This window comes from Hypanus sabinus, chromosome 3, assembly GCF_030144855.1.
Source record: "Hypanus sabinus isolate sHypSab1 chromosome 3, sHypSab1.hap1, whole genome shotgun sequence".
Taxonomy (NCBI): Eukaryota; Metazoa; Chordata; class Chondrichthyes; order Myliobatiformes; family Dasyatidae; genus Hypanus; species Hypanus sabinus.
Genome location: NC_082708.1, coordinates 179,308,430 through 179,327,264, shown reverse-complemented (window position 1 = coordinate 179,327,264; position 18,835 = coordinate 179,308,430). Strand labels below are relative to the sequence as shown.

General features: G+C 44.0%; 1 protein-coding gene across 5 annotated transcripts in view; it reads right to left on the bottom strand.

Moving 5' to 3' along the window:
* Nucleotides 1-18,835, bottom strand: part of slc4a11 (solute carrier family 4 member 11) — a 284,841-nt gene that overhangs the window by 245,206 nt on the left and 20,800 nt on the right. The window contains exon 1 of one of the 5 annotated variants that reach the window (XM_059965727.1): nt 16,036-16,078. The exons of the other annotated variants lie outside the window; for them this stretch is intronic. Coding sequence (XP_059821710.1) covers nt 16,036-16,063 — 28 coding nt within the window. The 5' untranslated portion in view covers nt 16,064-16,078. Of the gene's footprint in view, nt 1-16,035; nt 16,079-18,835 lie in introns of those variants that run through there. 5 annotated transcript variants of the gene reach the window in all.

Below are 18,835 nucleotides of genomic sequence, written 5' to 3'. Positions count from 1 at the left end.
CTTCCCACTAGGATGTTAGTCCCCCCTCCAGTTCAGGTGCAAACTGTCCCTTCTGTACGGGTACCACCTTCCCTGGAAGAGAACCCAATGATCCAAAAATCTTACATCACAATGATAAACCAATTTACCAATCAATTTCCATGATACTTCCCTATTTCCACCCCATGCTCTTTTCGTGAGTTTGCATGCAATTGTTTCTCACCTTTCAGTAAATGTACTGTTACAAAGTGGACACACTGCCAAACGTAATATCCCACCTACCAGGAGAGAACTGTTTGTACAACTACATTGAATTAATCATCAAAACTACGTGGTTTGCTTAGTCAAGTCAAAGGCAAGGTAATCCAATCAAGATGTAGGAAATGATGGGTATGATGTGTCTCTCACTCCAAAGATTTACCAAATAGATTTTTAAAGCAAATTGTTTAACGGTACCAACTTCATTCATTTACTTATTTACTTATCTATTTATTTATTTTTCTATTTATGCATGTGTGTATTTATTTATTATTTGCTTGTCATCTTGTTTATTTATTTGCTTACTCATCTGCTTATTTATTTGTTTGTTGGGAAGCAGCATGGAGTTTCCCCTTCCAACTCTTTGAGCTGGGCCACACAGCCATTCCCCGATTTAATCCCAGCCTAATTCATAATGGCCTATTGGCCGACTGATGCACCATCAATAACTCTCGGAGACGTGAGGCAAGGTATAGGCTTTTATTGGCTGGAAGAAAGCACAAGCAGCAAGTGACCATCACATGACATCCTGGAGACTGAGGAAGGGTCTGTGGCTCCAATCGCCTTTATACCGGGGTCTGTGGGAGGAGCCACAGGAGCAGTCAGCAGGGGGGCGTGTCCAGACAGGTATATGTAGTTCACCACACCTACCCGCCGTTATTTCTTTGTACTGCAGGAAACCCACGCAGTCACGGGGAGAACATGCAAATTCCTTACAGACACAGGCAGGAAATGAACCCAGGTCGCTGGTATTGTAAAGCATTGCGCTAACCACTACACTACCGTGCTGCCCTTTATTTTCATAATACTTATCAAAATCTGCTGGCATAACAAAGTGAATAACAAAAGAAGGACATGAGAACTGTTCACCAGCTACCTTGGTTTCTGGCCACCACAGTGGCGTGAGGCCGGTACAGCTCTGGGTGCTCTGGAGTTCAGAGGTCAATTCTGTAAGGGGTCTTTGTTTTCCCCATGCAATGCGTGGGTTTCCTCTGGGTCCTCCAGTTTCCGCCCACCGTCCAATGATGCACCAGTTGGTAGGTTAATTTGTCACTGTAAGTTGTCCAATGATGAGGGTAGGGTTAATCGGGTTTGTCAGGGGTCGTTGGGACAATACAGCTCCAAGTGCTGGAAGGGCCTACTCCGCACTGTATTGCTAAATTAATAAATAAAAGTTATTATCTGTGAGTTGTTGCACTTCCTAGTGCAGTGGAGTATGGTCAGGATACTAGGGGACTGTTCAAAAATTTTATGAATTATGAAATAATGAAGCCGTTCTTCAGCCTAATGGTATGTGTTTTCAGGTTTTAGTATCTTCTGCTTAATGGGGAAGGGGCAGGTAAGAAGAGAGAACATCCAGGGTGTGTGGGCTCCTTGATTATGCTGGCTGCTTTATTGAAGCACTGAGAAATGTAGGCGTACTAAGATGCAACTTTGAAGTGCCAGCACTGGAAATGTTTCTACCATCTGGTTTCCGTGATGTGCCAACCTGTTTGGACACTAAGTTTGAATTGAATTGAATTTCAGTTTATTGCCATTTCAAAACCACAACTGCAATGCAGTTAAAAAATGAAACAACATTCCTCCAGAATGATATCACAAAAGCACACGCCAAAACAGACTACACCAGAAAATCCACATAACTTTTGGCAATCCCCAATCCAGAGTCCGGAGAGGCTGCTGCGTATTAATATCACGCTACCATCTTAGCGCGTTCCTCAGAAAGGAGCTCCAAAATCCACCAAACAAAACAAGACTACCCAGACACACCAAGTCAGGAGACCAACTCTACCACCCAACAAACCAAAAACTAAAGCTACAAGACCTACACAAAACCACATAGTTATTACATATAGTTACATATTTACATTACATATGCAAACAATACCATAATTGATTAAAAAAAACAGACCATGGGCACAGTAAAAATAGTCCAAAGATGTTAAAAGACTATAAGTTCGAAAGAAACCACCACAGTTTCCACAAGTCCTCAGGGTCCCGATAGACTTGTCATCCCATGCAGGCGGCAGAAGGGAATACCCCCGCTATGGACTTCCACAGCACCGCTGGACTCAGCCTCGCAGATGCAGCACACACCGAAAGCGACCTGACCGCAACGGACTCCGAGTCCGTCGAACCCCCGAGCCACCGACCATCCCCTCCAGCACAGCCTCCCTGAGCACCATCTTCTGCGAGCGCACTACGATGCCCCCGCTACCAGCCACCGGCAACGCGACCCCGAGGACTGGGGGCCTGTTCTTCCCAGCAGAGACCCGGACCTCACAGCAGCAGCAGCAACAAAGGCGGCCTTCCTGGAGATTTCCAGATGTTCCTCTGTGCTCCCACGTCCATTTTTCATCAGATTAGGATTGTGCATGGCAGCCCACTTGACAAATAACAGATATCAGCTCCGGAGAGGCCGCTGCCAACTGCATCATGCCGCCACCTTGCTTAAATCTGTCATAGTACTGTCATAGCCACGTGCAACAAGAAACCAACTAAAATATAGTTCATCTGGGTGGCCCTGAATGATTTTGGGCTTGATAGAATACAACATGTGCACAGTCACTAACAAATTACTCAGATGTAGTCTCTCATTGTGTTCAATGGCATTACTACACCAACAGCCCCTAAAGGCTATCGTGTCCTTTACCAGCTGATGCCCGTTCATTGGGCTGGATTTCCATAATGTGGTTTTTTCCTTGGGTTCTGTTAATGTGCTCCAGTCAATGGATGGTTATGTAGGATTACAGAGGAGAGTGTTTATCTTCTCGGGAAACACACGCCTGTGGACATTCCACATGCAGGCAGCTGATGTACACAGTCTGTGGATTTCTCAACAGTGACAAGGCAGGAAAGTCTGGGGTGAGGCAATCCATGGCAACAGTTTTTAACAGGTTGAAAAACTTTAAAAATTTCAAGAACAACTTGAAAAAAAGTTTTCAAAATACTAACACGAGGAAGGAAGCATGACAAAGGGTCTCGGCCTGAAACGTCGACAGTGTTTCTCCCTATAGATGCTGCCTGGTCTGCTGTGTTCCACCAGCATTTTGTGTGTGTGTTGTTTCAAAAAAACTAATTTTTTTCTCTGTGAACAATAAAATGTAATTAAAACCATTAACTTAAAATGACCTAATCAACGCTTACCTTTCTGCACAGAGTTGACAACCCTACTCAACTGACTTAAAGCAGCCATATCTAACATAAAGCAGCATGTGTTCCCTCACGCGCCACTTTCCGCTTTCCGCAGCATGTGTTCCCTCACGCGCCACTTTCCGCTTTCCGCTCCCTCCGTGATTCCCTCGTCCAATCGTCTCTCCAGGCACTTATCCCTGCAAGTGGCCAAAACGTTACACCTGACCATTACCCTCCATTTAGGGTCCCAAACAGATCTTCCAGGTGAGGCAAAACTTCACGTGCTAATCTGCTGGGGTCATCAATTGGAAAACAGTGCTCATAATGTGGTCTCCTCTACATTGGTGAGATATGTTGTAAATTGGGGGACCACTTCATCAACAATTTCCATTCCATCTGCCAAAAGTGCAATTTCCCAGTGGCCCAACATTTTAATTCCCACTCCCTCATGTCAGTCCATGGACTTCTCTTGAGCCACAAGGAAGCCACCCTCGGATGGAGGAGCAATAATATTTATACCATATAGATAGCCTCTAACTTGATCTCATGAATATCAATTTCTCCTTCTGATTAAAAAAATATTTTCCTCCCCCTCTGCTCTCCTTCTATTCCCCACTCTAGCCTCTTACCTCTTCTCACCCACCTATCACCTGGTGCCCCTCCTCCTTCCCTTTCTCCTGTGGTCCAACCTCTTCTCCCATCAGAATCCTTCTTCCACAGCCATTTATTTTTCACACCCACCTGGCTTCACCTATCACCTTCCAGCTAGCCTCCTTCCCCTCGCCCTTCCTTTTCAGTCCTGAAGAAGGGTCTCGGCCTAAAACGCTGACTGTTCGTTTCTTTCCATAGATGCTGCCTGACCTGCTGAGTTCCTCTAGCATTTTGTGTGTGTTGCTGTGCATTTCCATCATCAGGACGTAAGAAATAGGAGTAGGAGTAGGCCATCTGGCCCGTCGAGCCTGCTCCGCCATTCAATAAGGTCATGGCTGATCTGGCCATGGACTCATCTCCACCTACCTGCCTTTTCCCCATAATTCCTGAACTATGCAAAAATCTATCCAATCTCGTTTTAAATATATTTACTGAGGTAGCCTCCACTGCTTCACTGGGCAGAGAATTCCACAGATTCACCACTCTCTGGGAAAAGCAGTTCCTCCTCATTTCCATCCTAAACCTATTCCCCCAAATCTTGATGCTATGTCCCAGCCACAGAATCACCTGTGTTTATATACTTGGACCCTCTGTTCAGCATGTCAGTGCTGCCCTCACCCTGGGGCTCAATGAGAAGAGCACTGGTTGACTGGACAGTCCAGTGGAAAGCAATAGACAGCTTGCTGATATCTCCCTCTGGAATTTCTGGCAGTTCATTAGTATTATTTGGACCAAAGATTTCATGAAATTCTTTATCAGTCCAATGCAATTGGCAAAAACAATCCCATCAGTCTTATACATATACATTCCTTGTGCTGTCTGTGACTTATTCTCCCCAGACACAATTATCGCTTGCAATATTACCAAGGTCAGAGTAAAAGAAACAGAGACATGTTGCTATTTTGAGATAGAGAACTGATTGGAAAGTTATCAAAATGGTAATTGATGGGGTTACTCTGAAGCACTAAAACACAAAGAGGTTCCAATATTCCTCAAGAGGTGAGGCTATTTCTGCAAGTAAGTGGCCCATCCTGTTCTAGAAAAAGTTTCAGGAAAGAAAAACTCATATTTTAAACTCAGGCTGCAGAACCAATGCAGATTTTTATCATATTTGAATGTGGAAAGGCAACTCACAAAGATTCTATCAACAGAAATGTGATGGGAACTGATAATTGTTGGTGATAATGTTGATTAACATGTGAATGGTCACTGCGGATATTGTCTCAACTCTCATTAGTACTGTAGTAGTTCCATGGAAATTTGACCCAGGGAAACAGATGGTTCCTCAGTTTAAAAATTGGTCTAATAGATAGCTCTCCTTCTGAAAGAGTGCTTCTGCATCAAGGATGTCTTGTTTCCACTTAGGCCAAAGTGGGAGCTGCTAACCTTTCCACAACTGGCAGTTTGTGAGTGGTGTCCTTCTTCACGGTATACAGTGGAATCCTATGTGCTCCTGATACACCAAACTACAGTTTCCTGATGCACCTCCAACAGATGAAAACCTACAACCCCAATGCTACAACATTTATAGAGACATAGGACACTATAGCACAGAAACAGGCCCTTTGAAAAACCTAGTCTGTGCCGAATTATTATTCTGCTTCGTCTCATCAATGTGGGCCTGGACCATAGCCCTCCATACCCTCCCATCCGAAAATTTATCAGAACTTCTCTTCAAAATCAAACCCACATCCACCACTTCCATTGGCGGCTTGTTCCACACGTTCATCATTCTGAGTAAAGTTACCCCTCTTATTCCCCTTAAACATTTCACCTTTCACCCTTAACCTGTGACCTCTAGTTCTAGTCTCACCTCAGTGAGAAAAGCTTGCTTGCATTTACCCTATCTATCTGAAGTTAGTATATGGTGACATGCTGTGTATGTACTGTACTTCCGTATTAAATTAACTTTGAACTATACCCTTATAATTTTGTATACTGTACCTCAGTCAAACCTCCCCTCATTCTCCTGCGCTCCATGGGAATAAAGTCTTAACCTGCCAAAGGGTTTTGGACCAAAATATCGACTGTACACTTTTCCTCGATGCTACCTGGCCTGCTGAGTTCCTCCAGCATCTTGTGTGTGTTGCTCAGATTTCCAGCATCTACAGATTTTCCCTTGTTTGTGATGAGATTACTACACTGCGAAATCTCTTTGGGGAGGCCTGCCCTGAAGAAGTTTAAATCTTCCCTTCGATGGGAGTTCAGTGAAACCATCTCTTGCTGCTCCCTCTCTGTGATCCATCACCTCCTTCTGGTGCTCCTCTCCCCTTTTCTTTCTTCCATGTCCTTCTGTCTCACCAATTTACTTCCCAGCTCTTTACTTCATCTCCTCCCCCTTTGGGTTTCACCTATCAACCTTGTTTCTCTCTCCCCTCCCCCCACCTTTCAAATCTACTCCTCAGCTTATTTTCCTCCAGTTCTGCCAAAGGGTTTCAGCCTGCAACATCGATTGTACTTTTTTCCATAGATGCTGCCTGGCCTGCTAAGTTCCTCCAGCATTTTGTGTGTTGCTCAACATCTTAACCTATTCAACATTTCCTTCTAACACCGTACCTCAAGTCTCAGCAATATCCTTGTACATTTTCCCCGTACTCTTTCAATTTCCCTTAGTGTTGCACGAGCATCAGTATCAATATTTTGTTGTCAGGTCCCTAGAGTGGGATTTGAATCCATGTCCTCCTGATCCAGGAGTGAACACACTGCCAGATGGGTCACAGATGACACATCTTACAATCAGGTGATCCTGGTTCCCCATCCCACACAAATCTCCCAGAGCCTTCGTACTGTAGAACACCTGAGACAGTCCCAGAAGGTACCAACCCTTGGTACTTGCTCTGTGTGTAGTGTGCCACTAAACAGAAAGGAAGGAACCCATGTGTTTCCAGGTCCTTTCGGGTGAAGCGACACTTCAACTGCGGGTCTGTCAGGAGTCTTTCAACCATTATTGTCCGCTTTGGTGTAGGATCCTCTCATACAAAACCAAAACTACAGCAAACTGTCAAGCCAGCAGAAAAGGTTATTGGCTGGAGTTGACCATCACTGAAGGACTTGTTTGCGTGCAGAACAAAGAAGTGGGCAGGGAAAATCACTGCAGACACTAGCCACCCTGTAAACGGTCTTTTCCAAAAGCTCCCTTCTGGGAAGGGCTTTCGGCTATTAAGACAAAAACTTCACACTATGCAAGTTTGATTGATTGCCAAGCATGGCAAAATGTTTGCAGATGCTTCAGCCAAACTTGACAATCAACCAAACTTCCAAATAGCCAGCCTGAGCTACCAATATTCCGCTATTTCAAACTTCACACTATCTTAAAAGTTCCTTTCTTCAGCCAGTTTTTCTGATCGACCATTCTAGTTAGCACCCCTGCTGCCTCTGTCTAAGACCTCAGTCACTGCACTACACTGTAAACACTTTAAACCACCTTCTATAAAGCTGTTCACATTGTAAATACTTGCTGGTATTTATGTATTTATGCACATTTTATTCCATATCCATACTTTAACATCTAACTTCAATTTTTATATAATTCTTTATCCTTTTTAATTGTTAAAAGGTGTTGCTTTTTGTTGCATGTTGCACCCTGACCAACACAGCACGCACCACAGCAAATTCCTTATACATGGAAATGTATGTGGTGAATAGAGTTGATTCTCCTTGTCAGCCATTGTATCTGGTGTTCCATTGTGGCCTCCTCTACATCAGTGTCACTTGACACAGATTGGGGAATTGCTTTGTCAAGCACCTTCACTCTGTCCCTCACAACAGTCAGGATTATCCAATGACTACCCATTTCAATTCAATTTCCCATTCCCATTTTGTCATGTCTGTCCAAGATCTCCTCCACTACAATGATGAGGCCAAACTCAGTTTGGAGGAACAACACCTCATATTCTATTTGGGTAACCTCCAGATTAATATCATGAACATTAATTTCTCTCACATCCGATAATTTCTCGCCACATCCTCCTCATTCTCTCTTTTTCAATTCCCCATTCTGGTTCCCCTCCCATCCATCTTCTCTCACCTATCTGTCACGTCCCACTGGAGCCATTCCCCCTTCCTAATCTTCCATGGTAAACTACCCTTTACCTCTTCCACCTATCCGCTCCCAGTTTCTTACCTCATCCCCCCCCCCTCCCCATCTTCTTATTCTGGAAACTGCCCGCTTCATTTCCAGTCTGGAGACCACAGTGAGGATGAGTTGACCCCTAGTCAGTGGGTCATCAGCGGTATCTGCGATCAGAATTCCGTTCAGGCGGGAGGCATGGGGAATGGTGGCCCGTTAGGTACACTGGAGATTGAGGCCAAGTTTTAAGGGTCTCGGTCATTAGAGAGCCTGGAGTTGGAGGCCTAGAGTTCAGGTCTTCATCTGAGGTATTCAGTCATCGTTATTGACGAGTCCTGATGTCGATACTGCAGATCGGAAGTCAGAACGTTAAGGCTCAATGACTCGAGCCCTGAGACGGCAGACCATTGGGGACCAATGTTTCGGACATTCATCATTATTCCCCTCAGAAATCTGATGGGGGAGGGAAAGGTGCTGCTTTAAAGTGTTACTGAGTTCCTTACTGTATGTTATCTATGTATCATGGCAATGCTGAAGTTTTTATAACCTACAGTCTCCTGCAGCCCCACCATCTGAGTTCCTCCAGCAGATTGTTTGTTGCTCCAGATTCCACCATCTGCTGTTTCTTGTGTCTCAAGAGGCATTCGTACCACTCCTCTCTCTCCAGGCTTCATTTCGTCATTTTAAGTACAGAAGAGAGGGATTGATGCATTGCAAAATATAAAACAAAGTCAGTCTCTTCCTTATCAGCTGGATGTAGAAAAGAATTCCACGGTATTATTTATAGATCAAGGAGTTCTCCAAATGTCTTGATCATCATCCTTCGCTGGACCAAAACTTTCAACAACATCCACTCATTCACTGTACAGAAGCTGTATGAATCAAGGGGCGGTTCTAGCATTGTTGTGAGAATCAGGTTTATCATCGTTGACATACTTTTGTCATGAGGATTGTTGTTTTGTGGCAGCAGTAAAGTACAACACATCAAATATAATATAAATCACAATAAGAAATATATACAAACCAAGTAATTAGTACTGTGATGAAATCCTAAGGTTTATTCCCTATGGACTGTGCCTTTAAAAAGAGAGAGAGCGTGTTTACTGGACACTGATTCAGTGAGAGAGCACGGAGCAGCTCGTGAGTCGCTATGGTGACGGAAGGGTGGAGCTATATAATGGACAGCTGGTGTTCAGCATGTTTGGATATACATACACAAGGTCAGCTGGCTTTCTGGTGGACGCACAGAGACACAGAAGAAGCAGACACTGGATGAGCTTTGAGTGCCCACGAAAGGGTGCGTTTTGAGGATTGATCGGGGAACCATTCAGTGGCTCTCATGGTGTGGAAAAGGGGTGACCTATGGAAAGCTATCGGTGTGTTTAACCCTTGCCTGAGTTGATAGCTTTACCATGTGAAGAGGGTACCCTTAGCGTGGTCACAGTCGGTGACCTTAAAAGGTTTTCAGAGGGCAATGGGAAGATCAACAGCATTGGCTTACTTAGGTAACAAATCACCTCTCTCTCTCTCCTCAACTCAACATCACAAACTAAAATGACTTGATTTATATACCATCGTAAGCCTGTATCACTTACCACCTAAGCTTGAAGAAGTTTGGGTTTTATATTTACACACTTATATATGCCTAAACTCTGCTAACCTGTTTGTTTTATCTGGTTTTATATTTCTATATTACATAGTTACTAATAAAATAGTGTTTGCTAACAGCAGAACCAAACTCCAGGTTTGTTCCATTTCTGCTGGTACTTTTAACCCATTATGGGGTACATAACAGTAAAAAAAGAGTAGAATTAGGCCAGTCCTGATGAAGGGTCTTGGCCCAAAACATTGATGGTTTGTTCTTTTCCATGGTTTGCCTGATCTGCTGCGTTCCTCCAGCATTTTGTGTGTGATTCTCTGGATTTACAGCATTTGCAGAATCTCTTTGAGCTCTCGCAAAATTAGTTAGGAAGTGCACATGGGTTGTTTCAATGTCCGTTCAGAAATCAGATTGGGGGAGGGGAAGAAGCTGCTCCTAAAATTTTGAGAATGTGTCTTCAGGCTCCTGTACCTCCTCCCTGATATTGAGAAGAGGGCATGTCATGACGTGAGGAACCAGACAGCACGATCTGATTGATGGATGATGCCTTTTTGAGGCAATGCCTCCTGAAGGTGTCTTTGACGCTGGAGAGGCTAGTGCCCATGACGGAGCTGGCTGAATTTACAACCGCCTGGAGCTTTTTCTGATCCTGTGCAGTGGCCCTTCCAAACCAGGTAAAAAGGAAGGAATCTATATATCTTTATGATTGGCTTCATGTGGCAATTGCATTTTACCCACAAAATTAAAGAGGTAATCTGTCAGTTAAGCAAGTGCTTTGAGATACCCTTCAGATACTGAGTCCCCTCACCAGCATTGCCTCAGGTCTGGGGTAAACAGGAACAAACAAACCAAAACAAGCTAAACGTTCATCTGAATGAAGGGCTGCAGCCTAAAAGCACCGGTTGTTTATTCCTCTCCATAGATGCTGCCTGTCCCACTGGGTTCCTCCAGCATGTGTGTGTCTATTGCTCTGGGTCTCCAGCATCTGGAGAATAGCTTGTGTTTATGATGTATCCTGCAAATGGAAGCCGAGGTCAAACATTAACTTTGACCTCATTTTAATCAGTCAAGCACAGATTTGTATACAAGCGGCATTTCTCTGTTCAAACTTCAGAACAGATGGGTGACAGGGGCTGCGCTGTTCTCCTTGCACTCAAGTAAATAAAGTGTGATTGAGGAATGACTGCGAGTTTGCAGTCCAGTTAACCAGTGACGACACCGCTCGGCCACAGGCGAAGTTGGGGGCCAGCATCTGTGAATCCATGAGTCTGCTGGATGCCGAAGAAGGTCTGTCCTGGGACCGTGCATGTGTGAGGGAGGGAGGAACAGGGCTTGTTTCACTCTTGGTTGCTACGTTTTGTCTACCATTGTTGCGTAGTGGAGAGTTTACTGACTGGCTGCACCAAGGCCTGGTATGGAAACACCAATGCCTTTGAATGGAAAATCTGACAAAAAGAAGTGGATTCAGCCCAGTACATCACCAGTAAAGCCTTCCCAAGTATTGAGCACATCTACATGAAACACTGTCATAGGAAAGCAACATCCATTATCAAAGAACCTCACCTCCCTGGCCATTCTCTTTTCTCGTTGCTGCCATCAGGCAGCAGGTACCTGTGGCAAAGGACTCACACCACCAGGTTCAAGAACAGTTACTACCCCTGCCATCAGGTCTTGAACAAAAGGGGAAAACTACACTCACTTTCTCACCCATTGAGATGTTCCCACAACCAATAATCTCTCTTTAGGGTTTCTTTATCTTGTTATTTCATGTTCTCATTATTTAATGCAAGTTATTTATATTTGCGTCTGCACAGTTTATTGTCTTTTGGTTGATCCTTCATTGATCCTGCTATAGTTACTATTCTAGAGATTTGCTAAGTATGCCTGCAAAGTAAGGAATCTCAGGGTGGTATGTACTCAGATAATGAAATTTAGTTTGAGCATTGTAGCAGGCTATGCTGGTGTCAGAATATGCAATGACACTTGCGATCTGCCCCCAAAACATCCTTGGATGCGTTAGTTGCTAATGTCACTGTACGTTACAATGTACATGTGATAAATACATCTGAATCTGATTGCCTACTCTATGAACCAAGTGTTGTGTAGATCTCGGAAAAATCTCACGTTTGTCTGCTTTAGCACATACCTCTTGCTATTCAAATACTAGTGCTTAGGAGCTTCCAGGCTCTCCTGCCTGATGAGAGAGGTAAGGAAAGAACATGCCCAAGGTGGTTGGGACTTTTGACCTCTTGGGGAAGTAGTGGTGCTGGTGAGTTTCCTTAACTCGGACCAAGACGGGCTTGTTGGTGATGTTCACACCACTCTCAACTCAGCATTGTCAGAGTAGACAGAAACACACGTATCTCCCCCCTCTTAATGACATCATTGACCCAAGCCATTCCACCAGGTTCAAGGACAGATTCTATCCTGCTGTTACAAAACTACCAAACAGACCACTTGTACCACAAGGTAGACTCTTGGCCTCACAATCTACCTTGTCATGGTCTTACAAATTATTATCTCCCCGCACTGCACTTCCTCTGTCATTGTATTACTACAATCAGTGGCCACTTTATTAGATACCCCCTGTGCCTAATAAAGTGACTACTCAGAGTTTGTTCATGGTCTTCTGCTGATGTAGCCCATCCACTTCAAGCTTAAATGTGTCGTGCGTTCAGAGATGCTCTTCCGCACTCACATGGCTCTTTCGGTTACAATCACCTTCCTGTCAGTTTGAACCAGTCAGGCCATTCTCCTCTGACTCCAAAACCTACAGACTCACTTTCAAGGACTCTAGACTCATGTTCTCAGTAGTATTTTTTTTAAATGCTTGAATGAAATGGTCTCTTCTGCTGTTACACACACCGTGGGTATCTTGTGACTGTCTTATGACCATGATGTAATTGAGCATCTTGTGAGCATGATGTAATGGTCTTGTGATGGTGGGGTGATGTAATTTTCCCGCCAGTGTGAGGTCACGTGATGACATGTTCTCAACAGGTATACAGCGGGAAACCCCTGTTGTTACGCAGTTGATTTGTTGTTTAATTCGTCAGTTTCTCTGATATGTTGCATATTTGTCTCATGAGGCAGTTTTGTTTTAAAGTGGAGTTCTACTTTCTACTGTAAGGTACAGAATCGTTGTGCCAGCAGTTTCACCAATCACTGCCAGTTTGTTTGGTGCATCTTAGATTTAATTTTAAAGTCTAAGTATTGGAGAGTGAAGACCTTACTGAAGTACGAGAACCCGAAGGATCAAGTAAAGTTGGAGTCGTTCGGCAGTTTCATACAGGATCGACCTTATTGAATCTTCATTCAGAAATAGTGACCTGCATCTGAGATAACCCCTGCCTGTAAGAGCAGGAAGGTTTGTGTAGTGTTCATTTACCAAGAAAAAGATCAATTCCTTTAAGCCGTTTTTACTTCCTTTGTCGTGAATCCTTTGGACCAGGCATATCTCAACTGTGATCAGCAGATCCGTCAAATGTGTTCGAATTTACCACTTTAAGAACTGTTCCAGAGTTTAGCTGTTTACTAAGTTGCCGTATAGCAGCTAACTTCCAGTTAAGTTAGTCGCTTGTTTACTTTTCATTTCTGTTGAGCGGAGTTAAATAAATGTTTATGTTTGTTTATAAAATCTGACTCAATTCTATATTCATTGTTGCTGATTACGTAACATTGCACATTGGACGTTTGTCGGTCTTTGTTACGCACAGTCATTCATAAATTCTATGGTATTTCTTTTATTTTTCTGTAAATGCCTGCAAGGAAATGAATCTCAAGATAATATAAGGTGACATATATACTCAGTGGCCACTTTATTAGGTACCTCCTTCAGAGACGCTCTTCTGCAAACCACTCCTGTGGTTATTTGGGTTGCTCTTGCATTCTGTCTGCTTAAACCAGACTGACCATCCTCCTCTGACTTCTTTCATTAACAAGACACTTTTGCCCACAGAACTGCAGCTTACTGGATGTTTTATTTTGGATTCTTGCACCATTCTCTATAAATTCCAGAGACTCTTGTTCATGAAAATCCCAAGAGACCAGCAGTTTCTGAGATACTCAGGCCACCCTGTCTGGCACCAACAATCATTCCACAGTCAAAGTCAATTCAATCGTATGGCAATTCTATTCTGATATTTCGTTTGAACAACAACTGAACCTCTTGACCACATCTGCATGCTTTTGTGTATTGAGTTGCTGCCACATGATTGGCCAATTAGATATATGCATTTACAAGCTGGTGTACAGGTGGACTTATGTTATGTAGGTGTGAGGTTTATTTGCCGGTCAAAAGCTGCTTCTGCCATGTCAGCCATTGATTGGTCCATTTAAAATTGCTGCCACTCTTTCCCATTGGTTCGTTTGCACACTGGTCAAGTCAAGTCACCTTTATTGTCATTTCAACCATAACTGCTGGTGCAATGCATAGTAAAAATGAGAACATTTTTCAGGACTATGGTGTTACATGAGACAGTACAAAAACTAGACTAAACTAAGTAAAAAACAGAAAAAAACTACACTAGACTACAGACCTACCCAGGACTGCATAAAGTGCACAAAACAGTGCAGGCATTACAATAAATAATAAACAGGACAACAGGGCAGTAAGGTGTCAGTCCAGGCTCTGGGTATTGAGGAGTCTGATATCTTGGGGGAAGAAACTGTTACATAGTCTGGTCATGAGAGCCCGAATGCTCCAGTGCCTTTTCCCAGATGGCAGGAGGGAGAAGAGTTTGTTTGAGGGGTGCGTGGGGTCCTTCATAATGCTGTTCACTTTGTGGATGCAGCGTGTGGTGTAAATGTCTGTGATGGTGGGAAGAGAGACCCTGATGATCTTCTTAGCTGACCTATCCGCTGCAGGGTCTTGCGATCCGAGATGGTGCAATTTCCGAACCAGGCAGTGATGCAGCTGCTCAGGATGGTCTCAATACAACCCCTGGAGAATGTGATGAGGCTGAGGGGTGGGAGATGGACTTTCCTCAGCCTTCGCAGAAAGCGGAGACGCTACTGGGCTTTCTTTGCTATGGAGCTGGTGTTGAGGGACCAGGTGAAATTTGGTGCTCTTAACGATCTCTTCCGAGGAGCCGTCGATGTTCAGTGGGAAATGGTCATTCCGTGCCCTCCTGAAGTCAACAACCATCTCTTTTGTTTTGTTCACATTCAGAGACAGGTTGTTGGCTCTGTACCAGTCTGTTAGCCACCACACTTCCTCTCTGTAAGCTGACTCATTGTTCTTGCTGATGAGACCCACCGCGGTCGTGTCATCGGTGAACTTGATGACATGGTTCGAGCTGTGTGTTGCAGCACAGGCATGGGTCAGCAGAGTGAACAGCAGTGGACCGAGCACACAGATCATCTACGGTACCAATATCTGGTTCTGGCTGCCTCAGAGGTATAGAATAGCACGTGCAGGAGGTTTGGTCTCTCTCTTTCCGTTGTCCCCAGGCACGCTTCACAGAGCAGTCGGGAAGGTATGCTCCGCAAGCACTGTAGCTAAACATCTGTTTGTTGAACATTTAGTTTTGCAGTTTGTGTTATTTGGGGGAATTTAAATGTTTGCTCAAATCTTTTACTGTTCATAAATAAATGATTAATATGCTTATTTGTAGTCAGTGGTTTCTGTGTCGTTCACCAAACCTGTGAACCTGTTTCCACATTACTGCCTAACAAAGTGGCCACTGAGTGCATCCTTTAATATGTCGATGTGACGAAAAGATCTGTATGGACGGCAAGCTATATACAAAGATTTTCATGTACATTTGACAATAATAAACCAATTTATCAGTTTATCAAATGCACTGAGGTCTTGCGATCACAATTTACCCTCTAAGCAATTTCTACAGTCACCTTATTAAAAAAAATGGTAATTGCTGCACCTATTGCCTGAACGAAGAGGACAAACAAGGACATTTCACAGCCAATCACATTGATGGGAGGAGTGTCAATGGAAAACCAATGTAGGGTGGATGGCAGATTGTCACCAGAGGACGGGTAGGCTTTGGCTCATCACCACAAAGACCAGCTGTTCTTTCTTGTTATTTCCGGATTGTTAACTGAACTCAAATTCCACAGCTGCCATGGTGGCATTTGAACCCCAATGTCTCACTTGTTAGAGAACATCTCTGCATTACTTGTCCATAATCTACCCACAGATCTTTGTTATCGTAATGGAGCACAGCACAGCCAGACATGTCTGTGATGCTGTGTCATGTCCTTATCTGCAGTAAGACTCGTCTTTCAGATTGCATTCATATCTTTTAATTGCTTTCATCTAGTGTGTTTGTAACTTCTATCTTACGACATTTTGTTTACACGCAAACTAAGTTAATGATCTTACCACTGAAGCCCTGTTGTCTGAAGTTCATACTCCCTTCAAGACGTTTGGCTGTTCTTCACTCATTATTACTTTTGTTTATTTTCAGGCCAAATGTCGAGATCATTTCCAGTCGAGCAAGTACCAGGGTGTGCCAAGTTACTGCAGCTAACGGCATCGAGATTAAATAAGTGACTAACAAGAGATCTCTTCCATCCCACCACGTCAGTAACAATCATTAAGTCAGAATCAGGTTAAATATCATTGGCATTTGTCATGAAACTTGTTGTCCTTGTGGCAGCAGTACAATGCAATACATAATAATGGGAACAGAAACTGAGTTACAGTAAGTATATAGTAATTAATGTAAAAAATAAACAAAATAGTAATGAGGTAGTGTTTGTGGGGTCAGTGATCATTCAGAAATCGGACGGTAGAGGGGAAGAGGCTGTTCCTGAATCATTGAGTGTGTGTCTTCAGGCTCCTGTACCTCCTCCTGATGGTAGCAATGAGAACTAGGCATGACCTGGGCGATGGGAGTCCTTAAAGATGAACGCTGCCTTTTTGAGGCATCACTGCTTGAAGATGACCTGGTTATTACGGAGGCTAGTGCCCACCTGACCAGGTTGACAACTCTCTGCAGCCTATTTCAATCCTGTGCAGCACCTTCCCGCTGCCCATATCAAACAGTATGCTCGTGAACTGAAGAATGACAGTAAACAGTCGTGAATCTTGCATTTTGGAAGCCCTCAAACCACAAAACACCTGCATATGTGTCCACTTGTCATCACTCATTAATCATTACGTTGAGTACTTGATGCCTAGTAGGAATCCTTAAGGAACACCCAGAGTAGAACGTGGAACGTAAACAGTTCAGCACAGAAAACCCACAATGTTGTGCCGACCTCTTGACCTACATTAAGATAAATCTGACACTTCCTTCCCACATAGCCCTCATTTATTAATTCATTTGTTTATTTTTTTATTGAGATACTGTACAGAATAGGCCCTTCCAGCCCTTTGTTGAACCACCCAGAAACACAAGCCTAACCATGGGACAATTTATAATGACCAATTAACCTACCAACTGGTATGTCTTTAGGTATGGGTGGAATCCAGAGCACCCGGAAGAAACCCACACAGTCACAGGAGCAATGTACAAACTCCTTACAGGCAGCAGCAGGACTCGAACTGTATTTGTCAACGTGGAGCAGAGAGCGAGCTTGTAAATCTGATGGGAGCAAAGGATGTTGGGAATTGTGAGGCTGGAGCGCCATGGGAGGGGTGTGGGACAGTTGCCCGGGCAGGGGACAGTGCAGGTGCAGACACACCGGCCCTGAGATACCAGGCAAGGACATTTGATTTATTGATCTTTGCAGAATGTCCCTCTGGTGCTTCCCTCTTCCTTCCCCTTTTTCCAACCATGATTCCCCTCTCCCTGCCTCGTTCCCACTCTCAGTCCACAATAGAGACCCAGATCAGAATCAGGTTTATCATCACTCACAAATGTCATGAAACTTGTTTTATTTTTTACAGCAGCAGTACAGTCCAATACATAAAATTACTACAGTAATGTACAAAAGTCCTAGACACCCTGGCTATAGATAAGTGTCTAAGACTTTTACACAGTAAAATGGACTTTCTCCTCCTCACTCTCTACCATGCTTGTTATAGAAACAGAAAATGCTTAGAAGATTGGGCAGCATCTGTGCAGTAAGAAATAAACTTTGAGAATTCTGGTTGATGACTTTTCATCTGTTTCTATGCTGATGGGAGGAGTCCCAACCCATTTCATGACAGTCTAAACCCAGCTCATACTTCCTGTTAGTGGGTGAACAAATCCAATGCTTGGTGAATTCTGCTTCACAATAATAGGAAGAGCAGACATAGGAGGATCAAAAACTGACATTGCTATGAACATTTATTCACCACAAGCCATTTATCCCTAGGGTGATGTTTCTGATACCTCCTGCTTAAAACCCAAAGGCTCAAAATGACCAAGCGGCCCCAATTTCTTTTTGTCTCAGAACATCGGCCGTTGCATTTTCTTACTCCAAATACTGTCCGATCTATGTCCAGTTGCTTTGAGAGGCTGGTCAAGGATTACATCTGCAGCCTGCTACCACCCAAAATAGACCCCCTACAACTTGCCTGCCAACACAATTGATCAACAGGTGACACAATAGCCACAGCTCTATACACCGTCCTTACACACCTGGAGAAGAAGGATGCTTATGTGAGAATGCTGTTCTTGGACTACAGTTCAGCATTCAACACCATAATTCCATCCGGGCTCGACAGGAAGCTCAGAGACCTCGGCCTTGACCCTGCCTTGTGCAGCTGAATCCTGGACTTCCTGTCAGATCACCGGCAGGTGGTAAGAGTGGACTCCCTCACCTCCACCCCTCTGACTCTCAACATAGGAGCCCCTCAGGGCTGTGTACTAAGTCCCCTCCTTTACTCTCTGTATACCCATGACTGTGTCGCCAACCACAGCTCTAATCTGCTAATTAAATTTACCAATGACACCACATTGATTGGCCTAATCTCAAACAATAACAAGGTGGCCTACAGGGAAGAAGCCATCACCCTGACACAGTGGTGTCAAGAAAACAACCTGTCCCTCAATGTCACAAAAACAAAGGAGCTGGTTGTGGACTAGAGGAGGAATGGAGACAGGCTAACCCCTATAGACATCAATGAATCTGGGGTTGAGAGGGTGAACAGCTTTAAATTCCTCAGTATCCACTTCAAAGACTTCATATGGTCTGTACACACCAGCTGTGTGGTGAAAAAGGCACAACAGCACCTCTCTCACCTCAGA